The sequence below is a fragment of the Octopus sinensis genome, linkage group LG13 (assembly GCF_006345805.1).
Source record: "Octopus sinensis linkage group LG13, ASM634580v1, whole genome shotgun sequence".
NCBI classification, from domain to species: domain Eukaryota; kingdom Metazoa; phylum Mollusca; class Cephalopoda; order Octopoda; family Octopodidae; genus Octopus; species Octopus sinensis.
Window position 1 is genome coordinate 53013915 of NC_043009.1, and position 15432 is coordinate 53029346.

General features: G+C 33.5%; 1 protein-coding gene across 1 annotated transcript in view; it reads right to left on the reverse strand.

Annotated features, from left to right (window-relative positions):
• The window catches only part of LOC115218675, a 40326-nt gene extending 28157 nt beyond the window's left edge, over positions 1 to 12169 (reverse strand). Inside the window, exons 1-4 of the mRNA XM_029788600.2 lie at positions 12030 to 12169; positions 8414 to 8567; positions 6900 to 7030; positions 5498 to 5639 (exon numbers count right to left, since the gene is read on the reverse strand). Of these exons, the coding sequence (XP_029644460.1) occupies positions 5498 to 5639; positions 6900 to 7030; positions 8414 to 8567; positions 12030 to 12093 (491 nt within the window). The 5' untranslated portion in view covers positions 12094 to 12169. The remainder of the gene's footprint in view (positions 1 to 5497; positions 5640 to 6899; positions 7031 to 8413; positions 8568 to 12029) is intronic.
• Between the last annotated feature and the right edge of the window lie 3263 nt (positions 12170 to 15432).

Sequence of the window (15432 nt, forward strand, 5' to 3'; positions counted from 1 at the left end):
ACGACAGGAGACACGGATGCGGGCAGCAGCATCGAACTCCCTTGTTGATCAAGTGCCACGTATCAGAGGTGGATTCACAAACTAGTGTAGCTCATTCAGTGGTGGTGCCCCAGCATGGCCGCGGCCTTCGGGCTAAAACATTTTTAAGGATTTAAGGATTTATATGTATACTTTTACGCATGTGTGTACTTATGTGTATATATGGATGCGCGCGTGTGTGTGTGTGTATGGGTACGCATGTACATGTGTATGTGCGTGTATGTGTATATGTGTATGTATGTGTGTGTGTATATTTGTATATGTATGTTTGTATATGTATGTATGTGTATAGATATATATATATATATATTATATATATATATATATGTATTATGTATGTATATGTGTATGTTATGTTTGTATTGTATGCATGCGCGTATATAGATGTATGTATATGTATACGTGTGGGTGTGTGTATGTGTATATATGTATGTATGTATGGATGTATGTATGTATGCGTACGTGTATATGTGTATGTATGTATATGTATATATATATATATATGTGTATATATATGTATATGTATATATATATATATATGTATGTATTTGTATGTAGGTGTATATGTATGTGTGTATATATATTTATTGGTGGTATTGTATAGACTAGCCTCTAAAATGTAGACATGAATCTGTAGGTACGCGTACGTATTGTATATACGTGAATGTATGTAGATGTATGTATGTATGAATATAACGCGTGCGTGCGTGTATGTGTTATGAGTGTACGAATGAGTGAGTGTGCGTGCTAATGAGTGTGCGTGCGTGAATGAGTGCTTGTTTTCAAGTAGAAAGATAAGTGGACTTGCTGTCATAGCCAAGATGCTTGTGACCAGCGGTCAAAGATAACAAAAGTAATAAATGAAGATATAAAATTAAAATTAGGGAATGGGTCTGTATTTGTATGTATATGTGTGTATGTGTAGGTTGTATAGTACACATATGTATATATGTATATATGTGTGTATGTGTATATATGTGTATATAGGGGCTTGTGTGTTATGCGTGTCTGTGTGTGTGTGGATATGTGTGTGTATGCGTGTATGTGTATGTGTGTGTATGTATATATATATTTTTTTGTGTGTATATGTATGCGTGGTCGTGTGTGTAGATATACATGTGTGTGTGATATGTGTATGCATGTATATGTGTGTTATATATGATATATATATATATATATATATATATATATAAATATATTATATGTATGTATGTGTGTAGATATATGTATGTGTATGTATGTGTATATACATATATATGTGTGTGTGTGTATGTATGTGTGTATGTATATGTGTGTGTGTGTGTGTATATATGTATACATATGTGTATAGGTATAAGTGAGAATCTCCTTATTTACCTAAAACTCTATTCTTTTATATATTTTTTTATTCTTTTATTTATTCTTTTATCTAATTTACCACTGACTCCTTGACCACTCCCCCAAGTATGATATTTTGCGCTATGCCTACCCCCAAAAAGTCCCCCACCACCACCACCCCTTTAAACCTGCCTAAATGTATAAATGCCAATACAATTCTTGTTAACTAGCTTCCTGAAGATTTCTCTTGAATGAAACAGTTCTAGTCCTGTAGAAGCTCCTTCTATATAATAAATTATGTTTACTCTGCTATGTATTGAGTACCTTATTTACTGAGGTTAACCCCGAATCAACTTGATTTTCACTCTCGATAAATTCATCCCCTTTTTGTGTTCCCAGCACTCGGCATCTTAATTTAGGAGCCCTTAATTGTATAACTACATGAATAATATTTTTCTATATGAATAATATTTTTGTCTTATGACTAATTCGTCTTTTGTGCTGGGCACCTAGTAGAAATAATATTACTACCCTTCTTGTTTATATTCGCATATTACATGATGGATTTATTCGTAAAATTCTTCCCGGCATACCCTATACTGCCGTGTAAGTTTTGCGTCTGCCGCAGAGATTTGAAAAGTTAAGATCTGCTATAGTCGGGATCAACACATGGTCCCACATCGCTGCAGACCTCGATTCAATTTAGGCGACTCGCTGACGAAGCTAGCCTTAGCAAACATATTCTGTGTTTTGTTAGAAAGAAGCAGAAACCGCGGTTCGAGTTGTTAAAGTTATCGGTAAACGTTTTTGATTTTCACTCTCGATAAATTCATCCCCTTTTTGTGTTCCCAGCACTCGGCATCTTAATTTAGGAGCCCTTAATTGTATAACTACATGAATAATATTTTTCTATATGAATATATTTTTTGTCTATGACTAATTCGTCTTTTGTGCTAGTAGTAAATATATTACTACCCTTCTTGTTTATATATATATATATATATATATATATATATATATATAATATATATATATATATAATATATATAGTATATATAGTATATATATTATCTATCTATATAAAACTGAAATGCGTTTTTACCGCTTGGATCGCTTTCAATGCCACTACATCTCGTCCGATTCACTCCAAAATTTACAGGGACATGTAAAATGAGGTGACGATGCCCGTGGGCTACAATAGAAATCCGTATCTTAAAAGGTGTCGTTGCTAGGGGCCAAAAACCCACTTTGACAAGTCCACTCCCGTTCTTTTACGTATATGTCTTCCTCACTCACTCACACTATTTCCTCCATTTCCCTCTAACTCCCTTTCACTATCCCTTTATAAGTTCGTCAGACGGCGTTCTTTTATGTATCTGTCTGCATCCGTAGAGAGAATTATCATCGCCACCACCAACACACGAGCATGAGAACAAATATTATGAATCAGATATTTCTTGCGTTCATTTATATGTGTGTGTGTTCTATATATAAATATGTATATATAATGTATATATACAAAGTGTATATATCTGTATTTATGTATATTAAACTTTTTAATACTTTTTGATAGTTATATATATTTTTAAACAAATTATAAATATAATTTAATAATTTTTATTTTAAATTTAAATAATTTAAATTTTTCAATTTTATATTTTCTATATTTTCTATATTATATTTTTATTTTTATGTTTTTGTTTTTGGCTTTTTACTGTTTCATTTGCCTATTAGTGGTTTTATCTCTAATTTAATTTATACATATATATATATATAATTTGTATATATAATGCGTGCACACACACACACACACACACACAACACACACATATATATAATGTGTGCATTATGTGGTCGGTCGGTTCAGCTGAAAATATGCACACCTATGTTAAAAGTGCTGGCAAGTTTGCATGACAACTATTTTTTCCTCAAATGAAAGGCGTGACCTCTAGGACAAAATTCCTCATCTTATAAAATGTGGCCCCAGTACACCCGAATGAAATCGGATTATATTAACCAAAATGTGAAAAGGGGTCTAAATGGGGCTGGAAGGGGATTAAAATTTAAAGGAGCGGGTGTTTAGGAATTCTCTGTTACATCAAGCTAAAAAATTTGCGTCAATGTGTTGCCGTCCATGATGAAGAAGTTTTGAATGCTTGCCATGGTGAGTCTACTGTCGTGAGAAAGAATCAATTCAAAACTTGGTGTTTAGGGATTTTCTTTTACATCAAGTTCAAAATTTTACGCCAGCCGTCAAACTGTCAAAACGATGCTGTCCGTCGTTAACAAATGCCAGCCATGGTGACTCTACAATCCTCACATTCTATCCCTTCAAACTTTGGTGTCCAATATTTTATTATTTTTATTCAGCTCGCAAGTTCGTCTGTCTCTTTTAAATGTTAGTGTTTTGCTGTTTGCCTTGAAGCAGACCTTTCCGTTGTTGCTGCCTGATATTTATGATTGATCTTTCTAAATATTTTATTTCTCAACTTATTCAAGATCTTTTGTTGTTTATAAATGGGAGAGAGATAGATAAAGATAGAGAGTAAGAGTAAGCGAGGGAGAGTCCGAGAGAAAGGAAGAGTAAGAGAGTGGGGAAAGCGAGAGAGAAAGGAGAGAGAAACAAAGAGGGAGAATCATCATCATCATCGTTTAACGTCCGTTTTCCGTGCTAGCACGGGTTGGACAGTTTGACCGGGGTCTGGGAAGCCAGGAGGCTGCACCAGGCTCCAGTCTGATCTGGCAGTGTTTCTACAGGTGGATGACCTTCCTAACGCCAACCACTCTGTGAGCGTAGCGGGTGCTTTTTTCGTGCCACCGGCACAGGTGCCAGGGGGGCTGGCAGCGGCCATGATCGGTTGGTGCTTTTTACGTCTGTGTGTGTGTGTATATATACATGTGCTTGTGTTTTATATTTGGTAGGATGGTGTGAGCTTATGCGTGCACGTTTGTGTGTGTGTGTGTATGTCTGCGATTAGTATTTGTCAGGGTGTTGTGTGTGTGCATGTGTGGGGATGTATTTGCTCGCATTGTATGTAAATTGATATAACGCATGCATTGTTCAATTAAATGGAGCCACTTGAAACGGTCGCATTGCATTAATACTTGACATCCTGTTATTTATTTGATTTTATTCAACCTCGAGCTGTGCAGATAATACTAGACTGACTTGGTGCCTCACTTAAGTACCTAATTCAACTGAATCTTAATTATTTCTTTCACACACACACACACACACACACACACACACATATATATATGTTTATTGCGTGTTACTCAAGGATCCGGTGCATAATATCAGTTAAAGCATTTCAAAACTTTTGAAATATTTTAACTGTGGAAGGTTTACGTAATGGATGCATTTCCTATTAGATATTATACAAACCTGAAACGCGCATATTAAATTATTTCCAAATGTTATTTTTTAGTTTAACTTCATTACACACAAACAGACACACATGTATATATACACATACACATATAACATATATGAGCAACTTACTCATTTTTAAATACATAGGTATGTAAAAGTGAGTAAGTTGCTCATATATATATATAAATTAGGATATTTAAATATCGATCTTATCAAGTGGCCAGCATGGGAATAAAAACCTTCAAAGTTAATAATTATTATTAAGATTATAATTTAGGGTATCTAAGAGATACCGCCACGCTGGAAATAACAGCAAAAATCTGACTCTAAAGCCACATTAAGTGATCATATAACACCAGGAGAGAAGACAAAAAAACCAAATATGCTAGCAAAAAATTACTGGATTTGGCTGCTATTTCCAGCGTGGCGGTATCTATCAGATACCCTAAATTATAATATATATATATATATATATATATATAATATATATATATATATATATATATATATATATAAAATGTACTGTTCGTTATGATATGTGGTTTGTTTGATGAATATGTTTGAGATATTTATGAACATATGAAACTATTAGTGGCACTTAAAAACATGTATTGTGTCCTTTAGATAATATAAATACCCAAGCTATCTTCATATCAATCTCATTTTATTGTGGAACTCAATCTGGCTGATTTCTATCAAAGGTACAAGATTTCATTAATTATAAGACAGTAAACAACTAGATTAGTATTTAATAAAATGTCAACTTACCTGCACATGAAATCCATTTGTCCTCTTGGCGAGAGTTTATGCAAGGTGAGATTCGGATTTAATTTCGACAGACAATTCCGATATTCATGGAGAGCATTCCCCATACAACCATTGATCGATGGTATAAGTGGAGAAATAGTAACTGAAATGTATAATGAGTAAATAATTATTTAAGAAATTAGTTGTAAGTATTTATGCGTTTAGTTATGTAATGTGTGTCTATTTTGAGTCTGTTTGTGCATGAGTATGTGTGGCCAACGATTCGCTCTATTACTTTTAACATCTTAGCATTTACAGAACACTGTAGCATTACAATTGTGTGGTAATATTTGCAATAACATGGGTTTAGGTTCGATTCTATTGTGCACCACATTGAATCTATTTCAGTTGATCAATAAGTTTTGGTTATAGATTTTTTAATCGAAAAGCAAAAACAATCTACTATCAGGAATTGTACACAGAAGCACGTATCCACCTCCACACATTTATACACTAGAGAAAATAAGCAAATTAAAAATAGGATATTTAATTGTTATCTGGAGTTTTGTAGACTGCGGTTATGTCATGCAACTTTGTCGTAAAGACGAGGAGTAGGGTTCTCAATGATTGTGCCAATTAACTCATTAGTGCTGTACTGTGAATTCGGCCTACAAGGTAGTCAGGAGGAATGCCGACATTCTCAGTCTGTCAACCAGTCAAGAGAACAAGGATGGCTCAAAATTCAACTGATCAGAATACCTGACGAGATGGCTTTGTTATGTACTTCAGATTATGTAATACATTTATCAACAAATAACTAGCAATACAAAGCTATAAAGTGAAACAAGTGTAGTATGTTTCCTACAAAATCTACACACACATATACATACATATCTATCTATCTGGCAGAGTGTAGATATATGTTTATTTATATGATAGCAGGTACAAATTGCATTCCATAAATTTTCGGACATTTTCAGGAGAGGCATTTATTAATTCCAAAGAAGTAGAAAACTCTAAACCACTTCAATATAAGATCCTCTGACTTCAATGCACATATAGTTCTCCAGTAACTTCGTGAAGGCTCCATGGAATTCCTCTAATGTTAGGGTATCGAGGACTCTTGTCACAGTCTTCTTCACTTTCGAAATGATTGCCCTTGAGCTCTTCGTTCAGCAAGATCTAGAGTGCAAGGAGAGTGAGGGACAGTTTTGATGCCAATCTAGTTAATCAGAACGCTCATCAGTGAGCAGCACAACATAGCAAACATAGGGGACAAACTTTGGTTTCTGATTTAGGCATCTCGTGGAGATAGAGTTAATCGATACGTAAGTCACCGAGTTTCATTTTGTAGCTAATCGCAAAAACGTATGATTCGAAACAGCAAGGGAAATGAAGGAGATATTTGGAAGTGATTTTATACCAGATGAAGAAATACTGTTGATTGATCTGCATGTGTGAGACATTATATTATACCCGTAGTTTTGCATTATTTTAGTAAACTTTTCTGGACACCTAAAGTCGGCCAGTTTTTCAATTCCCTCTGCCAAAAGTCTGAAAAGATAAAAATATCATCTTGAAGGTTCATTTTAGTTTTCACAAAGCACAAAAACAATAGGTAACTACATACAATTTGATACCAGAAAATTAGCAATGGATATTTAATGGGTAAATAAGATTACATATTTACAATGGAATTATAAAATTTTCAGTTTATTCTCCAGATATCACTTCCGGTTTTCATTTTATAAAATATATCACAACTTTGAAAATTGGAAAATTCGATGAGGTATTAAATAAGAGGTGTAGAATATGTTTTCAAATACCCCTCACAATCTTTATTTTCTACTTAATATATTTGGGAAAATGATAAATCAACTCTAATCTATCAAAAGCCAAATGTATTTTAATGAAAATTGTGTGCACTTTTTCGATAAGCTTTCTTATACGATTTTTCTCTGAATCCGTTTTCAGCTTCGATTTTTACATCAAAGGAAGCTGAAATCATTGATATGCCTGTACTAAATGATTCTTATTCATTTTGGATATCACCTGGAAAATGACCGCTTTTAGTGAAGCTATGGTATTCTGAAGATGCCGAATAGTCTCCCTTTCAGTAGTACTCCAAATGCGATTAAAATCTGACGAGTTCAGAGGCTACAAGTTCAGATATCGTATGTCAGGATATCGTAATGATATCCTGCCATTCATTCTTGGATTATGTAGGCTTTGTGAAATGGTGCTGAGTATTATTGAAACACGTATGGCATTTCACTGCGTACTTCACCCTGGTTTTAACAATTGTCCTTAGTATCTTAACGTATTCACCAACATAACTTCTACCACCCTTACGATAAGACGTGTACATTTATATCTAACCTACTCCTGAACGCTCAACAAATGTAGAGAACGTTTTTCCACGTTCAATGTAGAGACGTTTTTAACTATATATGTACGCTTCTCTTTCTGCGTGCATATTAAGCATCTATCTATCTGTCTGTCTGTCTATCTGTCTGTCTGTCTGTCTGTCTATCTGTCTGTCTGTCTGTCTGTCTGTCTATCTGTCTGTCTGTGTGGGTTTATCGACATGTAGTCCGCATGTTTTCGCAGGCATATATGAACAAGATATTCGCAGTGACACGTACATCAATATCCACAACGTGGATATTAACATTACAATTGTAATATGAAAATTTTTTTTCAAAAGTAACATGTTAATACTTAGCATATAGCATATTTATAACATTTAGCATTTTACAGCATATATTATAGCGTATAGCATATTTATCATACTGCTCAGGAGAGATGGAAATCAACCCAAGTGAGATCCGATTATAGGGCGTTGAGGTTTGAGTCTAATTGCATTAACACTTTTCCACGTCTATCAATCATCACTGAAGCATCATTAAATAATCAAAACAAGTTTTCTCTACATACGGACAATATTTCCTGTTGTATTCTTCTCTTGTAATTATATTTTGTGCCTGCTGCATAAATAAGTTAGTCCCTTTCTCGAGGAGCTGCTGAAATCCCGATGATGTATTTGTTACTCTAGTATTTTGTATTAAACACGGCATGCCATCAAGTATATCTGAAATAAATTGAAGTAAAATGTGCTATAAATTACTATTTTATTTACAGTTTCTTTAAATCATCTGTCTGTTTATAAGTATATTTGTCTATGTACATGTGTGTATTATGTCAGTGTGTTAGTGTGTGTATATGTGTGTGTGTGTGTGTACGCAGTGAATATTTCACAAGTGTAATAGAGAATATAGTATTTCAGATAAGTAAGAATTGCTGTTATAAAGATAGAAGGAATGAGTGATGAGGTGGAGTAGTCTTTGCAACTTCCACTTTGCCAGTCTGTCGGAGAAGTAATTGTTTTTTAGGATTGTATCTATAGAGTTATTTTTTTAATCTGACTGATATCAAAGAGCAACATCACTTATGATAGAGTTAACATGTATCAGGAATTCCATGCACAGAGAGAACGATGTGGGACATGTAATTAATCCTCGCCAATACCAAAGCTGAGTGTGAATGTATTAGATAAGTTAGAGCCACTTCATAGGGAATTTCCAGTACAGACATATAGTTTAGCCCGAAGTTTCTTAATTTGGAAACGGTCGACAACTACTCTCGATGAATAACAATATTTCTTCCAACGATCAACAACATTATTTTCTAATCGTAATGGATGTTGTTCAGCGGAAAGTGCACTACTTGATACTAGTTAAGTAAAGAGTGCCAGACCAGGTGATCATTATTAACCGTCACTGTTACGTTTGAGATGTGGGCGCAAAGGTTAACAATTTTCTGGCTACGTGAGACATGTGAAGATGTATGTTTATGAGGAAAGATTCAATAATTCTCATAGGTTGTATCACTTGATAACGGGTCAAGAATAAAGAACATTGATTTCAGAAACAGTCAGTTTAGAATTAGAAGACTCCTGTCCAATTTGCTAATTTGACATGACAAGAAATTAAAGTTGCATAGACTGTTGGTCATTAATTTGGGAAGGAATAATTAAACGATTATGTGATGAATCGATGTGATTAAAATATGTGGATTAGGAGATTATGTGATTGTATATAATGGAATGTGAGTTGCAAGACATTTAGGTTAAAATTCCTGATATAGTTTCTTTGCTCTAAGCCACATCACTCGTGGACTTCGACTCGAACTCGAGAGTACAGTCGTAAGAAAGGCCGTTGGCTCACAATCAGCTCATCCATCCTTTGACGAGGTTTGTTTTTATTCCTGTCGGGTGAACACAATACTCACCTCACCAGGTACACCTGGTGGGGCAGTTAGTTTAGTCAACGACCACCCGAAGATGAAATAGGAAATTCCTGCTACTGGGATCAACTAACCTATTTATACCTGACCTCTTATATATATTGATTGGCTCGACCATCTGCTGCAAAGTTTAGCTGTGGAAATCTCAGGAAGAAACTGAATTTTCATTACAGCATTGAATGAAGATAATACAGAGAACAGCACAGCTACAATCTCTGAGTAGGACTAACTTTGATATAATAAACATAATAGCAAGCTTGCTATGTTGTGTTGAGAAAATACAAAAAAATTACTGTTTTTAACTGATCTGAAAATTTCAAGTTAATACACGTCCAGAAAAACCTGTCCTGGTTTAATTTATGCGTGCAGTTTGTGAAATGTTTCTAGGAGTACCAGCAGTTCGAAATGCTCTTTTTTCAGTAAGTAAACTCACGTCCCATTGCTGTAGCATGTATTTCTATGAATCGTTAAAACGTGGATGTGATATACCTCGATATAGCAAATGCTTTTAAAGAGGTTAATCATTCTTGACTTTCTTAAACCCCTTATCCTCCTGGCTATTCACAAAACTCTCGAGCATCTAACTCATGAATTGTGCCGATTAGTATCTTTGTATATTTCTGGTATGCACCCATACAAAAATATATTCCACCATACGCCATACTTCTCTACCCGATTTTGTCTCGTTACTTTTCACAATTTTATATGCAGTCAAAATTATTGTTACCGGCATATTACCCAAATATATTACTTTCTACCGCGCTCGCAGAATTTGCATGCTTGATTATATATATATATATATATAATATATTATTGATTATATATATATATATATATATATATATATATATATATATATATATATATATATATGTATATATATATATATATATGTAATATATATAATGTATGTATATATATATGTATATATGTATATATATATGTGTATATATATATATATATATATATATATATAAGTCATACGATATAGTGTATACGGCATATATATATATATATATATATATATATATCTATATGTATATATATATGTATATATATATGTGTATATATATATATATTATATTATATATATATATTATATATAAGTCATACGATATAGTGTATACGGTATATATATATATATATATATATATAATATATATATATATATATATATAAGTCATACGGTATAGTGTATATACAATATACACTATATCGTATGACTAGTATATAGTCTCTTGACTAATTTGCACGTTAGACCACTGGAAATGTAAATTTTGATTGAATATTTTAATTCTAATTAAATTCCATTTCCCTTTGATATGATTATATATATATATACATATATATATATATATATATATATATATATATATATATATATATATATAGCAAAATATGGGTGAGAGACATATCTTGCAAAACCTGAAACCTGCAGGTACCACATTATCCATTTTCCGGGTTTCATCTTTCAGATGTTCTCCCTGGAGGTAAGACGGTTTTTTTTTTTTTTTCTCTATTTTGTTGCACACGCGCATTTTTGCTAATACATACGCGGTGAAGCTACACATTAGCGTCGTATTTTTACGTTCGCTATTTCCAGTAAATATCGGTACTAGTTGTGCCATTTATTTACTAATTTGTGTATTTTTCCCTCATGGGCTACTTTTTACTGGAAGGCAATACTTTGTATTGCATTACTGATATTTTATATATATATATATAACATATATATTATATATATATATATATACATATATATAATATATATATATATATATATATATATAATATACACACATATATATATATATATATATTAACACACACACATATATATATATATATATATATATATATATATATATATATATATATATACATATATATATATATATACGCACACACACACACACATATATATATATATTGTGTGTGTGTGTGTGTGTGTGTGTTGTGTGTTTGTGTATGGTGTACATAAAAGTAAATATAATTTCTATATATACTATTGGAATTTAAAGAAATACCCTTTGATTAAGGTGGCGTATTTAATAATATTTGTAATTATAAGGCAAAATATCAATTATGATTAATTATGAACAAAAAAAAAACAAAAGAAGTAGTGAAGAAGGTATACTGATGGTCATACTTTGGACGACAGCTGTGAAACAGGAAAGCTGTCCGTTTGTATTACTTGACTAACAATGACGAGAGAAATAACCCTAACAAGAGGAAAACTAAATCTTACCGTCTTCGTCTTCACACAGTTTCTCGCTGGCCTGGATCATATTCGAGATATTCACCCCAAGCATATCTGCGACTATGCTAACTTGATTACAACTTTTTAATTTGTCGAAGCAAGACTGTAATACCAGTTTGTCATTTGATCCCATTCTAGAAAAAGAAATAAATTTAGAAGACAGATGTACGTATATATATATATATATATATATATATATATATATATATATATATATATATACTAGCAGCATAGCCCGGCGTTTCCCGGGTATATAAGAGCCCCTAGTAGGCAACGACTAATCCCAATCTAGTCCTTTCCCTCTAGGGAACGAAGGCGCATGTGTAGGTTGCAATGTCTTCTCTTCACTCGAATACTTCTGTGTATACGATGTTCCTAGCTGTCCCTAGCTGTCGAGTTGTGCCCCCTAGACAGAAAATGTGTTGCATATAAAAAGCTTAGATTCTCGACCCCATGTCGAATTTATCAATTTTTTTTAGAACTGGGAGAATTTTTCAAAATTTTCGCTGCGTTAGTTTTGAATTATGACATTGGGCTATGTGTGTGTCAAGTTTCATCAGAATCGGTTGAAAACCGTGGTCAGGGTGAGGGTACAACCTGACAGACACACAGACAGACAAACTGCCGTTTATATATATATATATATATATAGATAGATAGATAGATAGATACATACATACATACATACATACATACATACATACATACATACATACATACATGTGTGTGCGAGTGCTTTTTAAATTCTATGTATGTTAAATGATATTTATCTCTCACTGGATGGAATACCTTATTTGTTGACCCTACCAACAAAGAAACAGTAAACTATATGCTACTGAACCTCCTAGAACAAGTCACGAATATCTAAGCCTTTTCCAAATTTAATTAGGGTGCCTCTGAAGAAAAAACAAACAATACCAAAGTAAGCTATCCCCAGAAACACTTTCCATTTTACAAGAATAAAAGCCAACCCAAAATAACGAGACTAAGATGTAAGAAATTCACAGTCGAACATAAAATATATTTGTATTCCTATCATCAGCTACTCAAACAGATATTACAACGTTTTTTGTATGTGTACATTTTTAAAGACTTAACCGGTTTCACAGATTTCTTTGATTTTCAAAGGGTGAGATAAAAAGACGTGGAGCTATGTTGCAACTGTATTGATTTTCTTTGGATTTCAAAGATTCTCGTGTTTTTATTGAGAGGACACAGCTGAAATTAGAATCAGTTTTGGATACGTTTTGACTGGCCGGGTATGATCACGTGATTAGATTTAGAAACTTTTGTAAGTTTTCCGCTGTGTCCATTCTTGAATGTCAAGTGACGGTATCTTTGATGTCGTAAGTTAAAGCTGTCATGATTGAATGAATATGTCAATTGCCAATCCCCCAAAATGAAGACTGTCTGAATTTTATGTCAAATGTGGTAGAAGAAGACCACGTGATTAGCCTTAGCAATTTTTTGTAGGTTCCCCGCTATGTCCATGCGTTAATAAAATGTTGCTATATGTTTTGCGCCGTAAATTTAAGCTGACACGGTTGAGTGAATATGTCTAGTTCCAGTTCCCGAAAGGGGCTCTCTAACTCTGTGAAATGATTAAAGTGGACAGGAGTTGTTTCTATGGAGCCCAGTGGTTGTATAATTATGGTTTGTGTTTATGAACGCAGATACTATCAGAAGAAAGACAGTTGCAACATAGCTGTGTCAACTTTTGAGAATCAGAGAAATTTGTGAAACAGGTTAAGTCATTAAAAAATTGAAAATAAAAAATCTAAACGAATCCCAGTACATTTTAACTTCACTTTTCTATATTTCTACCCGTGTGGAATAAAATAACTTTACACACACACACACACACACACCACACACACACACACACACACACACATATATATTTATAATTATAATTTAGGGTATATAAGAGATACCTCCACGCTTAAAATAGCAGCCAAAACTTGACTCTAAAATCACATTAAATGTTCATACGGCACCAGGAGAGAAGACATTTGGTCTCCTAATTCTCCAGATCACGTGAGCATACGTGCATATATATGTATGTATACGTTCGTATATGTAAGTATTCGTATGTTATATATATATAATATATACATATATATATATATATATATATATATATATATATATAATATATATATAATATGTATATATGTATATATGTTACTATCTGTGTATATTCCACAGATGAGGCAAAGCATTTCTTATGCAAAGCCAGAAATCCGTGATTTGGAATTATCCAGTAATTTTTTGGCTAGTTTATCTTGTCCTTTTGTCTTCTCTCCTGGTGCTGATTGAACATTTGTTTTATATTCATGTTGGGTATGGCTTGAGTCCTCATGATAGGGTAGATACCAACAGTTTGGGTAGGGCCATACATAGTTCAACAATGTTGTGATCTGAGAGTGCAGTTGGTGTCACCTTCACATTATGGATAAGGTCCACATTATTTGTGAAGCAGTTGTCCAATATGCTGTTTCCCCTGGTTGCTCCATGAACAGCATATTAATAATAGCTCTACATCATTTGATTTCATACAATGACATCCCAGATAGGGTGTGGCCCTCTGATTATTTAACATGTGGGAAGTCGAAGTCACCTAGGAAGAATATGTTCATGTTCTGATCTAGTTTTGTTAATACCTCTTCCATATACATAGACATACATACAGGGGTTGGACAAAATAATAGAAACACCTACAAATTTCAAACAAATTTATTTTAATACAGGGTAGGATCGCCTTTGACAGTAATTACAGCTTGAATTCTACGAGGTATGAACTCGTACAAAGTTTGAATTGTTTCCAAAAGAATTTTTGTCCATTCTTCAGCTAAAACAGTCTCTACTTCTTGTAGTGAGGATGGTGGAAGATATCGACTCCCTACTTGTTTTTCTAAAATGCACCATAAACGTTCAATAATATTGAGATCTGGGGACTGTGGTGGCCAGATAAGATGTTCAGCTTCACTAGAATCTTCCACGTGCCATTCAGTAATAACTTTAGCTGTGTGAATTGGTGCATTATCACCCTGAAAGATTGCGTTTCTCTCCAGAAATAGTTCCGGAACCATAGGATGAATTTGGTCAGGTAAAATTCTTAAATAGTATTGACTATCAATTCTGCCATGAAAGGAAACCATTGGGCCGGCGGATTTTCAAGATATAGCCACCCAGATCATCACAGATCTTCCTACATGTTTAACAGTTGGAAGAAGGCAGTCAGGGTTAAATACTTCTTTGGCTGGTGGTCAAAAATAAGGTAAAAGATGACTCGTCCGAGAAAATAACATTCTTTCGCTGCTCTAGGGACCAATTCTGTAGGGTTTTACGCCACTCTAAACGCTTTGCAACGCTTGTTTTTGAAAGTAGT